The 19558-nt window shown below is 40.4% G+C and overlaps 1 protein-coding gene across 1 annotated transcript; it reads right to left on the bottom strand.

The window, feature by feature from the left end:
- Nucleotides 1-19412, bottom strand: LOC115306533 (myb/SANT-like DNA-binding domain-containing protein 2). Its single transcript, XM_029956998.1, has 2 exons — nucleotides 19117-19412; nucleotides 1-133 (listed from the first exon to the last, which is right to left on the bottom strand). The coding sequence occupies exons 1-2, from the start codon at nucleotides 19321-19323 to the stop codon at nucleotides 77-79; spliced, it is 264 nt and encodes an 87-aa protein (XP_029812858.1). The 5' UTR covers nucleotides 19324-19412; the 3' UTR covers nucleotides 1-76.
- Nucleotides 19413-19558: the final 146 nt, after the last annotated feature.

Below are 19558 nucleotides of genomic sequence, written 5' to 3'. Positions count from 1 at the left end.
AGTAAGTAAATCCAGTATTGGGTTGTATAAGCAGAGGAATCACATGTAAGCTATGAAGGTGGCTCTTCCTCTCTATTCAGCACCGGTGAGGCCACAGCTGGAGCACAGCATTCAGTTCTGGGCATCGAACCAGCTACAAGAGAGGGAAATTGTAGAGTTCAGAAAAGGGCAAATAAAATAATGAAAGGCTTGGAAAATAAGATCTGTAAGTAGGGCCAGTGGTTTCGTCAGCCCTTCCTGACAATATATAAGCTACTATGGGGGTAAAAATAAGGTTCCTTTCACTTCAATGTCCTTCAATCCCCCCTTAGACTTTCGGGAAGTGGGAGGAATTGAATCTTTCCCTGGTATGGCAAAGCAGGAAGCAAACTAAATAAATCATATGGGCACATGCCAACCAATTCTGCTACTGGCTCATTTTCTCAAAATTTGCCCCATTTCATACAATCATAACATAATCGCCACAACAAAACCACCGTTCTAACAGAACTGATTGCAGGTGGAACAGGGTCTATAATAAGGAGGAATGGAAGTACATAGCAAAACAGCTACCAAAATGTGTTGTCTAGAAAACACTCGCATGATCAGCCTAAGATGTCAGATGAAAAAGTCCAACTGCAGGACAGACAGCTTAGTTATAACAGCAGGAAACAATGTTATAGGAAAAAACAAGCAGTGAAACAGGTTTTCAAATGTAGTTGTCAAACTGGCCATACTCAAAATAGATTACATAGATGATCTTCACCCTCTGCAAACTAGATATGATTAATTTAAGCTTTTTTTTAACGCAAATGATTCCATAAAGAATATACTTATTTGCAGTCAAAGTCTTAACAATCACATATTTATTATATTCTACAAGAGACAGAGGAAATTACATTGGGGGCAAATCTCCGATGACTAGCTGTTTATAAAAGAGTTAAAAATAATACCTCAACCGAAGCAGATGTGGATTTTGAAGCAAGTCTTTGAGAAATACATCTATCTTCTTCCTTTAAAGTTACCACTTTATTTTAACTGTTACAACTAGCTGTTCTTAGTTAATGAGGCAACAACAAAAAAAGCCACTGAGTTTATTTCACTATTTTTTAGAGACTCAAAATTTCTTTAATTAGTTTTAGTTTCTTACTGTGAGCACAAAAGGTAGAAAATAAAATTAAAAAAAAAACCTCTAGGGGCGCCTGGGTGGCTCAGTTGGTTGAGCGACCAGCTTCGGCTCAGGTCATGATCTCACGGTTCGTGGGTTCGAGCCACATGTCAAGCTCTGTGCTGACAGTTAGCTCAGACCCTGGAGCCTGTCTTCGAATTCTATGTCCCCCTCTCTCTCTGACCCTCCCCTGCTCACACTGTCTCTCTCTCTCTCTCTCTCTGAAAAATAAAAAATTAAAAAAAAAACATTTTAAAAAATTTAAAAAATCTCTAAGTAGGAGAATAAGTAAACACATTTGTACACGTAGTAAGAGGGATATTATGAATACAGCATAAATTCCTACGTAGAGATGTATATTACACCAAGCTAGAACTAATGATTAGGAAGTCACGTAAGGCAAAATCTATCTATCAGCAGAAGTTTTACTACCTATTTACTACCTATTTTCTATACATCAAACTCTGGCAAACTGATTTGCCAATCACTTACATCCTTCAAAACCAGTCAACTCTAAACCCCAACAAAAGAAAACCCAAACCAAAAATATAGCACTTGCCTCACACTCCCCCAGTTCTTAGCGCTACAGGGGAGGTTTTGGCAAGCGAGAGAGCTTTTTATTCTTAAATATTCCTTTTCCTTTTCCTCTCCAGAATAGAAGTTCTTTACTTTTTTGGGTCATGGATCCCCTCCCCAGAAAAACACATACATACAAAACTGTTCTATACAATTTCAAGGAGAACACAGACTCTGAAGAGCCCGTGCCAGAATCTTGGGTTGAAAACTGCTCTATACCATGTGGCTGTTTTCTTCCATAAGAGTATCACAGGTATTAGTCATAAGCCCTAAAATAAGGTAGACTTAATTTCTGTATTAGGTTTGACAAGAGACTATAAAGATTGGGAAAACCATTTTAAGTAAAATTTATCCAGTTTGCTCCATATCCTGCTCATTCAGATAAAGCATTAATATTTTAAGAGGGAAACTAGCCATATTCCCCTGCTTCTTGAAAGAAACAATTCCTAGCAGTAAAAACATACAAGGATATCAATTTACTCTTCACAATAATATAGCAGGTTTTCTTCCACCTGCTGGGGAAGAAGTCTTCCTGAAGTGGAAACTGAGCAATATTAAATGACTCATAAATTATGCTGATTATCTGTTCCAACTGAATCACATAATACTTGACCATTCATTATGTGAGTCACTTATCAATATAGATGCTACATAAATTATCTAAGGGAGATTTACACATCTAGAAACAAGCATAGGAAAGGAAGTCTCGACTACTTTCCTTAGTAGTCACAATGGCTAAGCTCTGGCATCTTCCCATTTTAATACTGCCTAAAGACCAAAGGGTCTCGAAGGAATACGCAATGCCTACACTAATTCAATCCTTAACCCAATGGGCTAAGTCTGATCTATTATTCTGCCAAAATTGTTCATATCGTGGTCAGCAATGTCTTCATTACTGAAAAAAATAACCCTCAAACTTTGTCCTTAACTCATTTGACTTTCCTGCAGCACCAATACTATGCCTATCTGTCTAGGGCACTATCCTTGCCAAATATCTCTCTTACATAATCTACTCATTGACCGGGGTGGGGGGATGGAGCTGCCTAAGACTCTAAGAGCAAACTGGGTTCCAAACTTCCAAAATATTATGGATGTTTTGAATGGAAAAGAACCTCAGAGATCATAGAGTCAACCTTCCTCACTTAACAAATGAGGAGGCAAGGCCCTGAGACAAGTATTTCTTCAAAGGGGATTTGGCAAAACAAACAAAACAACCCCCTAAAACCAAATGCCACTCATATATAAAGTGAATGCTTTGTAAGAGAACTACTCCACTAGATCATCAACTCTATGAGGTAGGAACTAGGTATGTCTGCCTAGTTCTCTGTTTCTCTGAGCCCAAAAGAGTGCCTATCCCATAAGGGTTCAATATACATTTATTAAATAAATAAATAAATTAAGGTAATTTTCACATTGTAAAATCACTAGCAAGAAGATCAATTTTTTTCTTAGCAAAGAAAATCAGGAAACTCATTGTTTAACCACAATGGTGGATTATATTTACAGAATCAATAAATCTAAGGTAGGTAAGGCTCCTACTCGAAAAAACCAGGCACAGAAAATGGCATCAAACATAGATACAGCTCTAATTAGCAAAGCAAATTCCCTTTGTGACAAAGGGAATAACTGCAGAAGGCCAGGCTACTTTAAAAAGATCTACCATTCTTGTGATATTTTTCTTGGGGCCACCTGCCAACCAGAGCTCTGTTGCTCTGTCCAGATTTTATTATTTCTTATGCCTTACACATTAAATAAATTAAGATATTCAAGGATATAGAGTTCTGTCAGAGATAGAAAAGGAAAAAGACTCAATTGTTTCCTGGATTCCGATAGGGTCAAACAGAAGGATGACCACCAGAAACCAAGAGATCTTACCTCTCTGGAGCCCCAGTCTCTGGGGAACTGTCCAGGACTGAATTCTATCAGCTCACACTGCATTCCGAATCTGGCTATGAACGACTCACTTTCGTGTCTACAACTGGTCAGTACTGTCTTCATGAGGGAGAGATTCTTGCGTGGAACAAAGAATTCAGGAAATTTTGATTCTCAGTGAGGATCAACTCCTCCAAGTTTTCTAGGCTCCTCCAGTGCTAGCTGGTGAGGGTCTTGTCCATTCAGATTATGATGAAAAAAAAAAACCCTCCAAGAGGACAACACTCATTGTCAAGAACAAACACCTTCCATTGCTCAAGGAGCTATATTCATATGACCATAAAGTTTTTAACCCTATGCTGTAGGTAAACCATTATCTCCTCTTGGCAGGAACACCATAAAAGCCATACCTAGTAAGCGGAGTCATGTTTAAGGACTTCTTTGGGATACAAGAATCCTTCCAGGCATGAAGACAGCCAAAACATTAGGGCTTTAGCAAACTATTTAACTATTTCAGACAAACCAACAACAGATAGTTAGTTACAGTTATCAAAGACAGTCAGATAGCACTATTTGTCTACAACCTCTCCCCATCTAAATGGGGGGAAAATCAGTTGTCTGGTAAAGAATTATCCTGGATTCGACAGGTTATTCTCATCTGACCTCCTACATCACCTCTGAAGTTGCTGTATTAGCATTTCTGTTGAATTTTCCTCAGTACTTCACACCCTGGGCACCATCTCAAAGTGCTATTCAGATAATATTTATTTAAAATGTTAACTTTTACTAAAATAGGAGAACTAAAAAAAAAAAAAATGTATTTGAGAATTACCTAAAATATTTCTAGGACAGCAGGGGAGAATCATTCACCTTTAAAGGCCTCCCACACAAATATCCTGAATTGTACACTAATCGGTCCATAATCAACCATGTCTAAAATTAAAGGACTACGCATGCAGATACATACATGCACACGCACATTACAATAACATCTCACACAGCTTTACCATTACATCGTATTCCTTCCCAAACACAGTACTTCCTACTGGTGATAAGACCAGTGTTTAAAAGGGAAATGGTGCAGAGCACTTACCCCACCCCCTCCAAAACAGGAGGTCACTTTATTCCTTTTATGGAAACCACGAAAGCTTTGTGTCTTTTTCTTTTTTTTTTTAGTAAAAACTACCATCTATAATGAAAAGATCATCATAAAAATTTCTTCCATTAGTAATTTTTACATATGTGACTGTGACATCTGGGTAAAATCATCTAAAAAGTAAGGTTATTAGAAATCCTCCATCAAGGTATCTGGGTACGAACATTAGTCTTGCCTGAATATGGGTCAAGACTCAGTCAGTCAGTTGTTTTTAAAAAAGGTAAATATTGACCTAAAGTTGACCCCTGAACACCCACAGATTTGAACTACAAGGGTCCACTTACACGTGGATTTTTTTTTGATAAATACATTACTGTAAATGTTTTCTCCTTATGATCGTCTTAACGTTTTCTTTTCTCTAGCATATTCTAAGAACACATTATAGAATACATATAAATACAAAATATGTTAATCCACTGCTCATGTTATCAGTGGGCTTTTTTCGCATTTACATGCTATAAACTACAGATCATAAATGCATGAAAAGAACTCGTCTTCATATACTGACAAATACCCTTTCTATGAAAAACCTGAAAATAAGCATGTTTTAAGTGTATGCATCTGCCTGTCGGTAACCTGAACTTATTTAGAAAGTGGTTAGAAAAAAATTCAGGCAATCGTTAACACTTTTATAGCTCATTAAGTAACAGTTTTGTATTTTACTCTTACCTTTACGAGGACTGCTAAAAGCAATAGCCATATGAAAAATGCACTGTCTACAAAAATCAAATATTTTCCATATGTGGCTTAATGTCCTGCGCAACGAAGGTAAAAACCGTAACTACCTTGTGCGGAGATGGGCTAAGCAGTTTATATTTATTATTCCTAAGTTTTACTTTAATGCTAAAAGACGGAGTCCCAGGAAAGTCTGAGGAGTGTGTGAGGCAGGCTTACTGGGAACGGCTCTCAAGAACGAACACCTGTGAGAGACTGACCTGAACAGGGTTGGGCAGGCGAAGACGTTGAAGGAAGACACAGTTGCAGCAAAGGCCTCAGCTAACCCAAAGTGAGGTGTGGAAACTGGATGAAACTTCAGAGCTGTCCTGACCTGGCGCAAGGACCAGTCACTGGATTCAGGCTGCCCCTGGAGAGGGAGCCTGACCTCGGGGGAGACAGCTTCCTTGGGCAAAGGTATTCAACTGGAAGCTGTCACCAATCATTGCTGCAAACAGCTGGGGGAGGAGGTGGGTACTGACTGGTGTCTCACTCCCGGAGGAGGGGCCTGGGGACTGTATCACATGTATGCGGAAGACAGTGATGGATCCCGATTTAACTGAATAGAGAGCTAAGGAAAGGTAAGAGCTTACTTATTATCCAAGGTCACTATCAGAACTTCTTTAATGTAAATTTAGGTTTCAAAACTAGGATCTGGTACTCCTCTCTTCAACAAACACTGAAAAGCATAGAAAGTCACTGTATTTACCTTTTTGCCATTGTCACCAGGAAGTTCACAGCTCATTTTAATATTTAGCGAATGTAATTATATTTACCTGGGTTACTCACTGCACTTTCCGATTTCTTATTTTCTGATTCTATTTTTAGCTTTCTTCATATGCATATACCTTTTTTGGGGTATGTTTACATTATACATTATAAACAGCCCATCTCATCTTCCGTCATCTCTAAGAACACCTAGGCATAGGTAATGGATGCTCTATGGCCTCCTTTTGGTAAGCAAGCCACTTCCTTAACCTGCTTTTACTGCCAAAAAAGTACTTCTACTTTGTAAATTCCTTCTGTAATTCAAACGTACTTGAAGAGGAGTTGGTAGTTCAATAAATACCATCATTTATATAAAGATTTGAGTGAAGTGAATCTTGGACAATAAAAGCCTTATTCATGTTTTGATGCCTGTTGTCAACTCTTCCTTGGGACTTCATGTGTTTATAATTTCAGGACACCATGAATTATCTGCAAGAATTTTTAAAACCTGTGTTTTTCCTTCTAGGAGAAGTAACATGTATGAGCATAATAACATCCATCTATGTTGCTCTGTTTTTGCTATTGCACTGGACTGTTTATATTCACATTGTTGCCAAAATCTTACTTCAATTGTCAACATTTTTCAAAGGTGGGTTGATGGTTCAAAAAGGGGCAATATAAACAAGAGATCAAGAGCATGAAGACAGACTGCTCAATCCAACTTCACCACCTGCTAGCTTGTGACATTATATGAGTTAATCTCACTGTGCCTCAATTTCTCCATCTGTTAAATGGGGTTTATAGCAGTGCCTCCATCACAGATTTGCTCAGTGTTTAATGAAAAAAATACAAACAAAGCACGTAAAACAGTGTCTGCCTAACAGCTTGTACTCAATAAATGTTAGCCATTTTGACTGTTACAAAAATAATAGTCAAGCCACATGGAGACCATTTATGAATGAAGGTTAGTTCAAGTAGGGAATGGTGAACCCCAAATTTTATCACAAAGCCCATGGCAGGAATAACAAACTGGAGCAGTCAGTACCGGAATCTCGTTTGGAAAGCAAGTTTCAGCTAAACCACATCATCTCATGTTAAAAGAATGCTAGCTTGGGGCGCCTGGGTGGCTCAGTCGGTTAAGCCTCCGGCTTCAGCTCAGGTCAGATCTCACGTTCGTGGGTTCGAGCCCCGCGTCAGGCTCTGTGCTGACAGCCAGCTCAGAGCCTGGAGCCTGCTTCCGGTTCTGTGTCTCCTTCTCTCTCTGCCCCTCCCTCTCTCATGCTCTGTCTCTCTCTGTATCAAAAATAAATAAAACATTAAAAAAAAAAAGTTAAAAAAAAAAAGAATGCTAGCTTGATTTTTTTAGTTTTATTAGTATGTAAAAGTATTTTACAGTTATTTTTGTTTGATAACACATGAGATCTATAAGCGTAAACCTAGATTTAGGTTTGTTACATATCAGGTAACATTGTTGTATGAACATGCTTTAGATTACTCAAGTTTCAGAAAAACCTGGCTATACTAGCATAGCTTCTTCAACTTTTTGCTCTTATTTCCTCTTTATAAAAGCCAATCATCTAACCATTTAAAAAGGTTTGTAGTCCTAGCAAGAATATGATGACTAACACTGTCATATAAACGAAAGGGGAAACAACGAATCTTAACTAACAGGCCTCACACATGGGGCAGTCTGCTTATAAGAAGCCATAGGCAGACAAACAGTGAAGTATGAATGACCCATATATTTTTATGGAGTTCAATGGAATAAAAAACATGTAGTAGACCTCTCATTCCTTTTTTGGTACATGGAAATTTACTGGAAGTAAAATCAGATTCACCACCACTTCTTGAAAATTAGGGTTTCAAAGATACATAGTTACGCTCCTATGAAGTTAAAATTTCTCCCTTGATTTTTCCTCTTAATTTTATAATGTGGTTTATATTACTTATATAAAGGAAAAAGCACTATTTTATACTGTTCTAAAACCATGCAACTTTGAGGCTTCAAAGTCCAACTATTAACCATGTCTCCTAATTTGCAAAAGAGAGAAGGGACATTACCTGGTTATGCAGAACAGGGGTGCTCATAATCTAATGACTGAATGAATATTAACAACGTTGCACTTTGCTGCTTGCTGGGGCAAACCCCAGTGACAATTGGACATACCACAATAAAGAGATATAAAGTCATATAAATCATTCTTAATAAAGAAAAGGCAAATGGAATCTCTAACATATAATGAAAGATAAGAGCTCTAGTGTTCTAAGGTCAGTGAAGGCTGACAGCGTATGTGAGGATTTCCTTCCATTGTACTGTTCTGAACTGCATATTCTCAAATATCCTCTTGCTTCCTCCCAGAACATAAGCTCCTTGAAGGCTGGGGTTTTGTTCGACTTTGTTCACTGCTGTCTCTCCAGCACCTACATCAACGCCCAGCCCGCAGAAGCAGCTCAGTGGATTTCTGCTAAACAAACCAACGAATGAATGAATAAATGAATGAATAAAAATTCCTTAAGATTTTATATGGCAGTTGAGAGACCAAATGTAAGGCTGAGGTACTTTTTGACCTATCACACTCTTCTTTCTGAATCATAAACCAGCTCTTCCCATTTAGAGAAAGTATCTATAAATTTAAAATAATAATAATAAAAGCAGTTTTTGATAGATATGAACTTTATTCTGGTTTTATTAATATCAATTACAAACATAATTGACTTATTTGAATAAATGATATCTGAAGGTAGATCGTAGAGAAACAATAATATTGTGAGTTTCAAAAGTTTAGGCTATTACAACAAAATAGTCTTACAGAGGCTCAGCAAAGGCAACTAGAAAGCATATCGAAGTAAATAACTTCCATTCTATTGTATCAATTTATATTGAATGAAATATTATTTGGTAGCTCAAAATATGTAATTTATGAATACAGCCAAGAGCACATATATAAAAAGAAAATGATGGCTGTTATTCCTAAAATGTCTGAGAATAAACACAGGTTTGTATTCTATACCAAGGAATAACAACACATCCCACTAAGTGACAAGAGAACAGTCACTTGATTAGTGCCAAGAAAAAAAAGTATTCCCACTGGCACTCAAGGACTCTCTCAACTACAACAGGTAAGAATTAAAACAGATTTAGACACATGCCTCTTTCCAATTTGCAGACATTTTCCAATGATTTGGAACGGCAGGGGGAAGATTCCGCATAGTTTACAAACTCCAGATAATTTGTAACATATGCATACTAGGCCCAAATTTGTTAAGCATTCATCCTGAACGCTGAATGAAGTTTTTACAATGGTCAACAGCAGGCAGAGAAGAACACGATACACGAACACCCCAAAAGCACCCCCCCCAACCAGGATTAAAGAGTACCTAATTATCAAAACAATCCTAACCATCAACTGTTTAAAAGCGAAAGCTCTTTGTGGCACTTTGTTTTTGAAACTCAAGACATTCTTCCTCCCATTTTTAAACCTTTTTTAAACATTACATAGATATAACCTCCCAAAAAGGGCAGGAAACTGCTATTCTACCTCAGCCTAGCGATATGAACAACTTCAGATTGCCTGTATGACAATTAATTAGTATCTAAAATCGGAGATGTGAATTTTAGTTCTTGCCCTGTGGTACTGTTAGAAAAAAAAGAGAGAGAAAAAAAAGAAGGCAGGATCATTACTTCTGAAGTATAGGGAGAAGAATCCAAGAGTCCAGAGTACATCCTAGAAGTTCCACAGACCAAGCAGTGCCAAAATAGTATTTTAGTTGGATCTCGTTGGGTTCTAGAACCAGCTCTAAGCTCACAGGCTATGAAGCACCGTGATGATCTTTGAGGCCTACAACAAAGAATCCTATGTAAACTGGTGGAAGATTTAACACATTTTCAGATTCCCCAAACAGCCCTGCTGATTTTAGTGTATCTGAAGTTTGTCTTCTCTGTTTTCATGGCCACTGTTTTATTATACCTCTTGTCTGACTTACTGCAAGCAAGAAGCCTCTGAGTGATCTTTGTCCTTACAGTCTTACCCTTTCCAATTCATATTCCACATTACAGCCAGCCCTAGGACCTAAGACTATGTCCACTCCCCAGCTTACAGCTCTTAGATGGTTAGCGTAAAGTCTACACTCCTTAGTACCTCATCTCACCGCTTGTGTAGGTCTCCAGTCTCACTTCTTATCACTTCTCCCCTCCTTTCACCCTCTTCCCTCTAACCCCAGGCTCCAGCTATCTAGAACTACACCATATAAAACATTTCGCCAGAATACTGGGGACATGACCTGCTCCAAATTAATTATGTTTCTGAAGTTTTGATGCCTTAAACCTAAAAGAGCACAACGACTGAAAAAAACTTATGTCACCTCAGTATCAATTTTCTTTTATCTAACTGCAGGTTATGGCCCACTAGTGGGCTGTGCTGGGAAGTCAATTTTAGTAGGTTGTGACCACCTTTCTAAGTACCCAAGTGAGAGATGAAGGGACAATGCACAAGGGATCAAGGAGTGTTGTGGTAAAGAGGACCCAGGGACAGTGAGGGTGGCTAGGGAGAACGGGCTGAATGGGGAGCAGGTACAGGTGAGAGGGGATGAGTACAGGGGAGGGACACTTGAAGACTGCCAGCGTGGGGGAGGGGATCAGCTGAGCCCTCAGGCACAGCGCACACATGTAATAACCGGGAGGCGCTGTGCCCCACACCAGGTGTTGGCCTACATCAGCGGGATTACGTCAAGCAAACCTGGGGTGTCCCTGGTCTACTCCATGCCCTCCCACAATGTGTCACTGAGGCTGCAGGGCCTCTGGGAGAAAGACTCTGGGTCCTACCGCTGCTCTGTGAATGTGCAAGACCATCAAGGCATAAGCAGGAACCACAGCAGCATAACTTTAGAACTCAGTGTGCTGGGTAAGTGAGAAGCACACACTTTGCAATAGCTCCCCAGCCCCCAGGGAGCTCCTCCATCCAGCTGACTCCTGGGTGTGCTCCGTGTGGGGACCAATGTGACCCTGAGCTGCCAGTCCCCAAGGAGTAAGCCAGCTGCCCAATACCAGTGGGAGCAGGCACCCCCATCCGCCCAAGTTTTCTTTACATCAGTTTTAAGTGAGGGAACGCCTGGAGACAAATGAGGTAAGGCTGGTGTAGGGAAGGATGAGAGGTACCAGAGGGACAGAGGCAATGCTGCTAAGTCCTGGGGGGGCGGAGGTGGGGGAGCGGGGGGAAGAGGAAGATGTAGGGAGGAGGCTGGAGGAAGAGCCTACCAGGTACAGGCAATACGCTGGGTGCATTCATGTGCTGTATACTTATGATACTCAAGAGGACATATGACCTAGTGGTTCTAGACCTAGATTAGCTGTGCTCAAATATAATGGAACATACCAGAGTGTACTGCACATAGTTCAGTAGAGTATCATTTTTGTGAATTAAATAAATGAATACCTGTAAAGCACTTAGAACAGTGCATGGCACATAATAAATGTTACAGAAGGGTTAGATACAATCATTACTATTTTGTGAAAATGTTTCAGTCACACATATATACTATGTAAGTATTAGGCCACAGGGTGAAATATATTTCTTCTTAGTGTATGGTCAAAAGATGCATTGTTTTGGTTTTTCATTCCAGTATATAAGAATGAGATATGTAACAGATATTTGCACAACTACAATCCAACACTATAAAAAGGTTATTTATGAAAACATATCAATTGTCTAGAATTGGTACACCCACGATACTGTTGTTCCAGAACTATTTGCTCCACCTTTTCTTGCTTCCTTAAGACACTTCTAATGAATCACTTGTAGATCCTAAGCCAGACCTTCACCAAATGCCATGCATTACAGCAAATTGTTCTTCAACTGAAAGGCATGACTTCTTGATTAATTAATTTTAAGTAGGCTTCATACCCAGTTCAGAGCCCAACATGAGGTTTGAACTCATGACGCTGAGATCCAGACCTGAGCTGATAGCAGGAAATTAGACACTTAACTGACTGAGCCACCCAGTTGCCCCAAAGGGATGTCTTTTTAAATAGCTTACCTCTTATAAATTTTCTGTGAGTGAAATAAGTCAGTCAGAGAAAGCCAGATATCATGTTTTCACTCCTATGTGGATCTTGAGAAACTTAACTGAAGACCATGGGGGAATAGAAGGGGGAAAAGAATAGTCACTTATAAATTTTCTGGAACTGCAGTATTTGGATGTTTCCAGTTTAAGATTCTTGAACAAAATTGATTTTACTATACTGGCAGTTTGCACTGTTCTAGGTTATGCTGCCTCCGGTCTTTTACCCCAACTGCTCATCTCTCTCTACCCTCTTCTACTCAGGTAAGTCCCACTTTACCTTCAGGATCCACCTCCTGAAAGCCCATGATGACGTGCCTTTCCTGTGTGCGCCTGAAGCACCATGAGCTTAATGTCAACATGTCACACACAGACCTTGCTCACACTACTGTAATCAATGGTTTTGTAGTCTGACTCTTTCACTGGAAGGTGGACACCCTGAAGGTAAACGGTACACTGCTGCATTTCTAGGACCTACTGCACAAGGCACTCAAATATCTGGGTGAACCAAAAAAAAAAAAAAAAAAGCACATCCCTGTATCAGACCTTAGAATTTGCAGAAACCCTGTGATGAATCTGTCAGCTGAGTCTGATGAAAGGGAATGGGTAAGATCTCCAAATCCTCCCACGGATTCTTGCACTTTAGCCAAGAGTTAAGCTCCACATCTTTCTCCTGCTTCCTAAGGGCACTGGAATTCAAGGGTCCAGTCCCACTACGCCCGCCAAGAAAGATATCAGAAAGATGCTCAGAGTTCTAAAGCAGTGGCCTTCCACGGGGGTATTCCTACTCTTTCATGATTAATCAAGGCATCATAAAACCGTAGGGATTCCTGGCACTTGTAGCTGGCATGTATTTCTTATGTGTAAAGCTTGGCCCCTGAATTTAGAATAACCAAAGCAATATAGGTTAGGGATATTATGGTTTTTTTTTTTCTTTTTTAATGTAAGTGGAATATTGTCTGATCATGATAAAATCTACAGATAGGAATTTTACATGGATTTTTCAGATTCACAGTACATCACTAAGTACATTTTTATAGCCAATCCTCATTTTATTTATCCCATACTAGATCTAATATTTCCTATATCCTATTAACTTCCTGTAAACTTTTACATGTAATGAAAAAATTTTAATGTCCATTTTAAAATGTTCAAGAGAGTACAAAAAGTCTTTTGGGGGCACATAAACAAAAAAGTTTGAATATTATTCCAAAGCTGTTCTGGCCAATTCAATAGCGACCGGCTACACACATATGACTATTTAAATTAAAATTAATTAAAATTAAATAAAGTTAAATAAAATTAAAAATTCAGTTTCACAGTCATACTAGCCACAGTTGACGTGTTCAATAACCACCTGTGGCTAGTGGCTATTGTTCAGCGGCTGACAGGAAGTGGAGGCAACAGGGCACTCGTATCACAGAAAGTTCTATCAGACAGCATTGTCCTAGAAAATCAAGAACATCACACTGTTTGCCCTAGCTAACTGAGATTATAACACTTTATTCTTTGCACTTAAAAGCCCTTCCTCCCTAGTAGGGTGGACCATTTTTCTTGACTTTTATCAAGGTTCATCCTATTCAGGGGTAAAGAGACAGGCAGAGCAAGAAAAAGGAACTTTGAGCTTCCCCTAAAGGTTTGACGATGTAGCTAAGAGAAACAGACTTCTTTAACACTCCAAATAACAACTTTTTACCTGCACTGTTCAATATGGTGGCCACTAACCACATAAGGCATTTATAATTTAAAATTAAATTAATTAAAATGAAACATAATTTAAAATTCAGTCCCTTGGTCACACTAGTCACATTCCAAGGTTTCAACAGCCACAAGTGACTGGTGGCCATCACACTGAATTGTGTTAGATACAGAACATGTCCATCGTCACAGAAAGTTTTATTACACAACATTGTTGGTCCCACGTGCTTTCTAAATTCCTTTTTCCTTTCATGTATCCTCTTAGCTAAGGATCCATAATAATTTCATTCCACTCTTCACTAGATTGCCCAAAATGCCAAGAAATAAACTCAGAAGACTATTTATCCAAAATTTTAACACATGCTTAATAGACCCTTACCTCCTAAACTGAAAGACTGTAAGTGTATGGTCGGTAGTCCGAGATGGTCTATTCCTTTAAGATACACATCAAGCCTCTATCAGACTCACAAGCAGGCAAGCATTCTGGAACACACAAGCCTCTGGATGACAGTGGCATGGGAACAACAGAAACAGAATATGTAAAAGATGGAAGCAAATCAATCTGGCCAAATCTTTCTTGCAAACGATTTGAGTGGTATACTGTATTTCTCAGAAATCTTTCAATGACAGTACAGAGGGCATGTCTTGTCCACAGGGACACAGGTATCTGCTGGCTTCAGGCCATCTTTACCTTATTGGTTCTCACAAATGACAAAGCTTGAGAGCTAGAATGAAAGACCAAATGGGACTATACGTAATTTGTCTGCTAAAGCATGAAATTTGTTCTAAAGATTATAGCAATTACTGATGAATAAATCTAAGCATTATCCCTAAAACACTGATCATTTTGGTTGCTAGGCAGAAGACTCCCTACCACTTTTAAATTTGTCTGATGAGCCACCAGTACTGATCCAGCAAAGACAAGCTTTTTAGGTCATACAATCACCTTGCATTTAATCTCGAGGCAGAGCTAGAAGCACACATCTGTTTCAAAGACATAAAGCCAACTCTCAAGAGGCAAATTTTTGGAGAACACCCAAAAATATGGGACTTGAGAATGAGTTTTGCAGTGCATCAGATTAACTGACTAAAGTGTGAATACAGCATCTGGCTCAGAAGTGAATGCTTTCATGAATGCCAAGTCTGGATAGATCTTTCAACTACTACAGTATGGACTGTGATGAGATCTCTCCTTCCTTTGAAGTCATCACACTTCTTGTCTGCTGTAGTCATATGACACTTAATCAAATACTGCATCACATACCATCCCCTGTGCTGTCCAGCTTTTAACTCTTTGATGTGTGTATACGGACTTCTGCTCCACTGTAAGCTCTTGGACTGTGTATTACAATCCTTTTATTTATCCTAACATCTAGCATGCAGCCCTGCACACAGTAAGCACTCAAGTTATTTGGTGAATGGAGATATGATGAAAAGGCCTACAGAATAAGAAAAATCATGCAATGACCAGACAGAAAACCACCCATGTGTTTATCTGGCTCCAAAATTAGGCTGGAATTGTTAGTGGATGAATTGTCTTCTGGCAAACAAAGAAAGCAACAAAACTTCAGAACCAAACAGTAATCTGTGCAGTACGGCAGTCTCAAACACATCCATTTCATCCAAATGACTGACAAATACCAATTAAAGGACATGTCGGACTTCAAAATGAAACTCTTTGCAGCAATGAACAAATGTTTATATCTGACTTTAAGCTAAAATCTTGTGCACTTAGACACATACATATTCACTTGGATAGCATTCAAAAAGAGTACTTTGGTAGCAAAATCCAAGAGCTATTAATTTCAAAATTTACAATTTCAATAGATAAGAAGTCTAAAACACAGTCCAGAAAAAGGAAGGGATGTGTTTTCAGGTTATTCAGGAAGGCAGCCAGGGAAGAGGTTGGGATGGGACTCCTCAGTTTCCTGATGCCTTCTTGTGATGAGATGAAGGCTTCTACTGCAACATGCTGCAACTATGATTAAAGGAATGTTTCCGGAAAAACCGAAGTTCTTATATAGGTCTTCCCTCCTTTCAACCTTAGAAGAAAAAACTATTTATTGAGTTTTCACAATTGCATTTAATAACTATTTCAAATGCACTGAGCCAAAAATTTAATGGACACACATGATTGATGTTCCTTCCCTGTGACCCTCTGACATGAGTTAACATTTAAGTGAGCACATCAGTCTGTACGAGAAGTTCTTCATGGTCCGTATCTTACTGTACTTTTTCTATTCTGTAAAATTCAAAGCACAAAAGATAGTTGAATTTCTTTTTGCAGTGCTCACAATAAAGTAAAAGAAGAGTTTTCTGGTTGTGCCTGGATGGCTCAGTTGGGGAGCGTCCAACTCTTGATATTGGCTCAGGTCAAGATCTCACAGTTTATGAGAGTGAGCCCTGAGCTGGGCTCCAGGCTGACAACATGGAGGCTGCTTGGGATTCTCTCTCTCCTTCCTTTCTCTCAAAAGTAAATAAATAAACTTTTAAAAAAGGAAGAAGAGATTTCTGAATTACTCATTCTTAATAGGCAATTCTGAAACTGGGATCTAAAGATTTATTTTCAGGTACCTGAGACTCTCTGAGAATTTTTTAAAGTTGTGTTTTCATTTTCATAAACATATTCCAGATTACTTGGACATCCACCTCATTACTGTGTAAGGTTATGATCTCATTGACGACATTTGCTTCTGTGCTTGAATTTACATTCACAAGAAGTCTTCCAGAGGGACAAAGCTTAGTTTTCAATGCAAAATTTTTCAAACTGGGTTTTAAAGTCTATGTCTTTTGATTAAAGTTTGAGTAACACTACTCAAGATCTCTATACTTTCCAAAGTTCTCCTTCTAGACTTTATTTGGTAAATTTAATAAATATGTACCCAGTGTCTACAATGTGCTAGGCACTGGAAATATAGCAGTGAATAAGAGAAACCAGAACCTGTCCTTATAGAGCTTATAATTCAGGCCGGAAAGACCAACATTGTTAATGAAGAAATCTGGTTCCTTGGTTGAAATCACTTAACAACTAGAGAAAAAAACATGTACACAGTTACATGCCCTCCTTGTCACCTACAACTGTTGATCAGAGAATCCACTGTCATCAACATGTTCTCAAAATATTCTAAGAGCTTGAGGTCAATTTGGTCTTATCTGTTGGAAAATGGGCAAACGATCCTCTTTTAAAAATTCTTCAGAGGAGGCGCCTGGGTGGCTCCGTCGGTTAAGCATCTGACTGACTCTTGATTTCGGCTCAGGTCATGATCTCTCATAGTTTGTGAGTTTGAGCCCTGCTTCAGGCTCTGCTCTGACAGCATGAAGCTTGCTTGGGATTCTCTCTCTCTGCCCCTCCTCTGCTCATGCTCTCTCTCAAAATAAATAAACATTTAAAAAATTTCAAAAAAAATTCTTCAGAGCAGCTCAATCTCCTTTCCTTGCTTTGTTATGCTTCTCATAAGTGGACAAAGATGCAACCCAACCAGATATTTCTGGTTGTTTGAGAAACAGTTTCATGGAGATTTATATTCAGTGAGGTTTTGATTGCACAACACTTTTCCCTTCTGATTAGGAAATTTCTATGGACAAAAATCAATCAAGCCATAAAACAGTTACAAATGCCTAAGTACACTTCTAACCTCACGAAAAATTCTTGGGTGGATGCTAACCAGCCTGGAGCAAAAGTTCCCAGAAATTTAACCTTAATGACCTTGAAATTGAATTTATAACTCTATTCTTTAACGGAACAATGAATGAGATTCAGAACACAGTGGCTACTATTAGCTACTACTTTAACACTGTCTATAAACTACTACTTTAATGACACCCTTGTTAAGGGAGTAAAAAAAAGAGAGGACCATCAGAAGACCTAAAGGTAAACATTATCAAGTAAACCAATTCAATTTTATAATTGAGAAATGGGTGCTAAATTCCCTGAATGACAGTCAAGAAGTTTGAAACAGCTTAGTTTCTGGACCAAATTTTCTAACCAACAATGTCCGGGGATGAACACTACTTGAGCCAAGACCTCTCCAGCTTTGGAACAATCTCCTCTGTTAGTGTAATTGCGACTGTTCTCACTGGGTTTTTACCCCTCAAGGAGCTCAGGGGTAAAAAGTACCATCCCTAACACTGAAGAAGTACACATATACTATGACTATAAACAAGAAGTAGTTCATTGAAAACTGGGAGAAAGATTCCTACCAGAATCTTTCAGCAGACGCTATGACAGCGGTACTAGCCTACCTAAAAGACAACTCCCTATCTGCCAATAGTACAAATCTGAAAGCCCAGATTAAAATCAAAACAAACAACGAAAAGATAACCTGGCTGGTGATGAAAATTTCTACCCCAAATTAATCTCTAAACACTCAGATCCACAAAGACAGCCAGCTGCACACTGAGAGCTTTACTTTTCACCACATCCGGCACAATAACTAAAGGAGGGAAAAACTGGCTTTCGTGAAGGAGCTTAGTCAGAAGCATAGAAGGGCCTCAAGCCAACCTAACTCTGGAGGCATCAACACTCCACAAATTCCAGACCAACTCTCAGCCAGGCTAACTTTAATTGCGCCCCTAACTCCATGATAACAATACACTATCTGACTACAATCAAGCCTCTTCAATTCTCCAAAGCATCTCAAGTCTTATCCTTCGAAGCTCAACTTAAAAAAGCCAGGCGACTGACACAAAGGCCAGTCGTCCAAAGGCGCTTTTTGCGTGGCTCTGCACTGCCACTCATTTGAAAAATTCCTAAACTGAGGGCTCACCGGCCCCCCTCTTCTATCCTTCCTTAATTCCGCCCCGGCTGGTAAGCCTCGGCCTGGGAGCCCTTCAGCCTGGAACAAAGCGAGGGGCCCCGGCGGTGGGGGCGAGAGGCGCCAGTGACACGGTAACTGCCGCACAGCGCACAATGAGAAACTACCAACTTCAGAGCGTAAGAACATCAATTGGCAAGAAAGAGGGGCGGCGGCAGGCACGCCCAACTTCAAACTCAGGAAACCTACGGGCTGGCGGCCATCTGGGAAAAAGCCCCCTTCCCAGGGAAAGAAGAAAAAGGCGGAGGAGATGCGAATCGCCCACCGGGCCCCGGAGGGGAGCCCTGCGCTCGGACCGGCCCCCGCCCCCGAGGCCCGATCCCCCGCCTTCTCTCTGCCTCTGGTTCGCTGCCCCAGGCCGGGCGGCCGGTTACCTTGATGCGCTCCCGGCACTGGGAAGGGGTCCGCTCGTAGCCCAGCTCGGCCAGGGCCCGGGACACGCGCTCGTACATGGCTGGCCCAGGGGCCTTGCTGCCGAACACCGTGCCGGCTCCCTCCAGCTGCTGGTACCGCGCCTCCACCAGCCGCTCGTTGCCCCATACTGCGATGAGCGCGTTCGTCTCGGCCGGCGTCCACGACATGCCCCGGCAGGCGGCGGCAGCGGCTGCCGCAGCCCCGCCACCGCCGCCACCAGGGGAGAAGGAGACCGAGGACGAGGCGGCGCTGCGGCCCCCCAGCCCCAGCCCGAGACCCCCAGACGCCGCTGCCCCCGAGCCCGCGGCACTGCCCGGCCCGAGCGGGGAGGCACCCCGAGGCGTGGAAGGGTCGGACAGAGATGGATTTCCGTCGCTCAGGCCACCAGGAGAAGCCGGGGAG

This window comes from Suricata suricatta, chromosome 11, assembly GCF_006229205.1.
Source record: "Suricata suricatta isolate VVHF042 chromosome 11, meerkat_22Aug2017_6uvM2_HiC, whole genome shotgun sequence".
Classification (NCBI taxonomy): Eukaryota; Metazoa; Chordata; class Mammalia; order Carnivora; family Herpestidae; genus Suricata; species Suricata suricatta.
This window is presented reverse-complemented; position numbering and strand designations above follow the sequence as displayed.

Coding starts and splice junctions, on each gene's coding strand:
- LOC115306533 (XM_029956998.1), bottom strand. CDS start 19,323: ATGTCGTGGACGCCGGCCGAGACGAACGCGCTCATCGCAGTATGGGGC. Junction 134..19,116: donor AGTGCCGGGAGCGCATCAAG/GTAACCGGCCGC, acceptor CCTCTCTTGTAG/CTGGTTCGATGCCCAGAACT.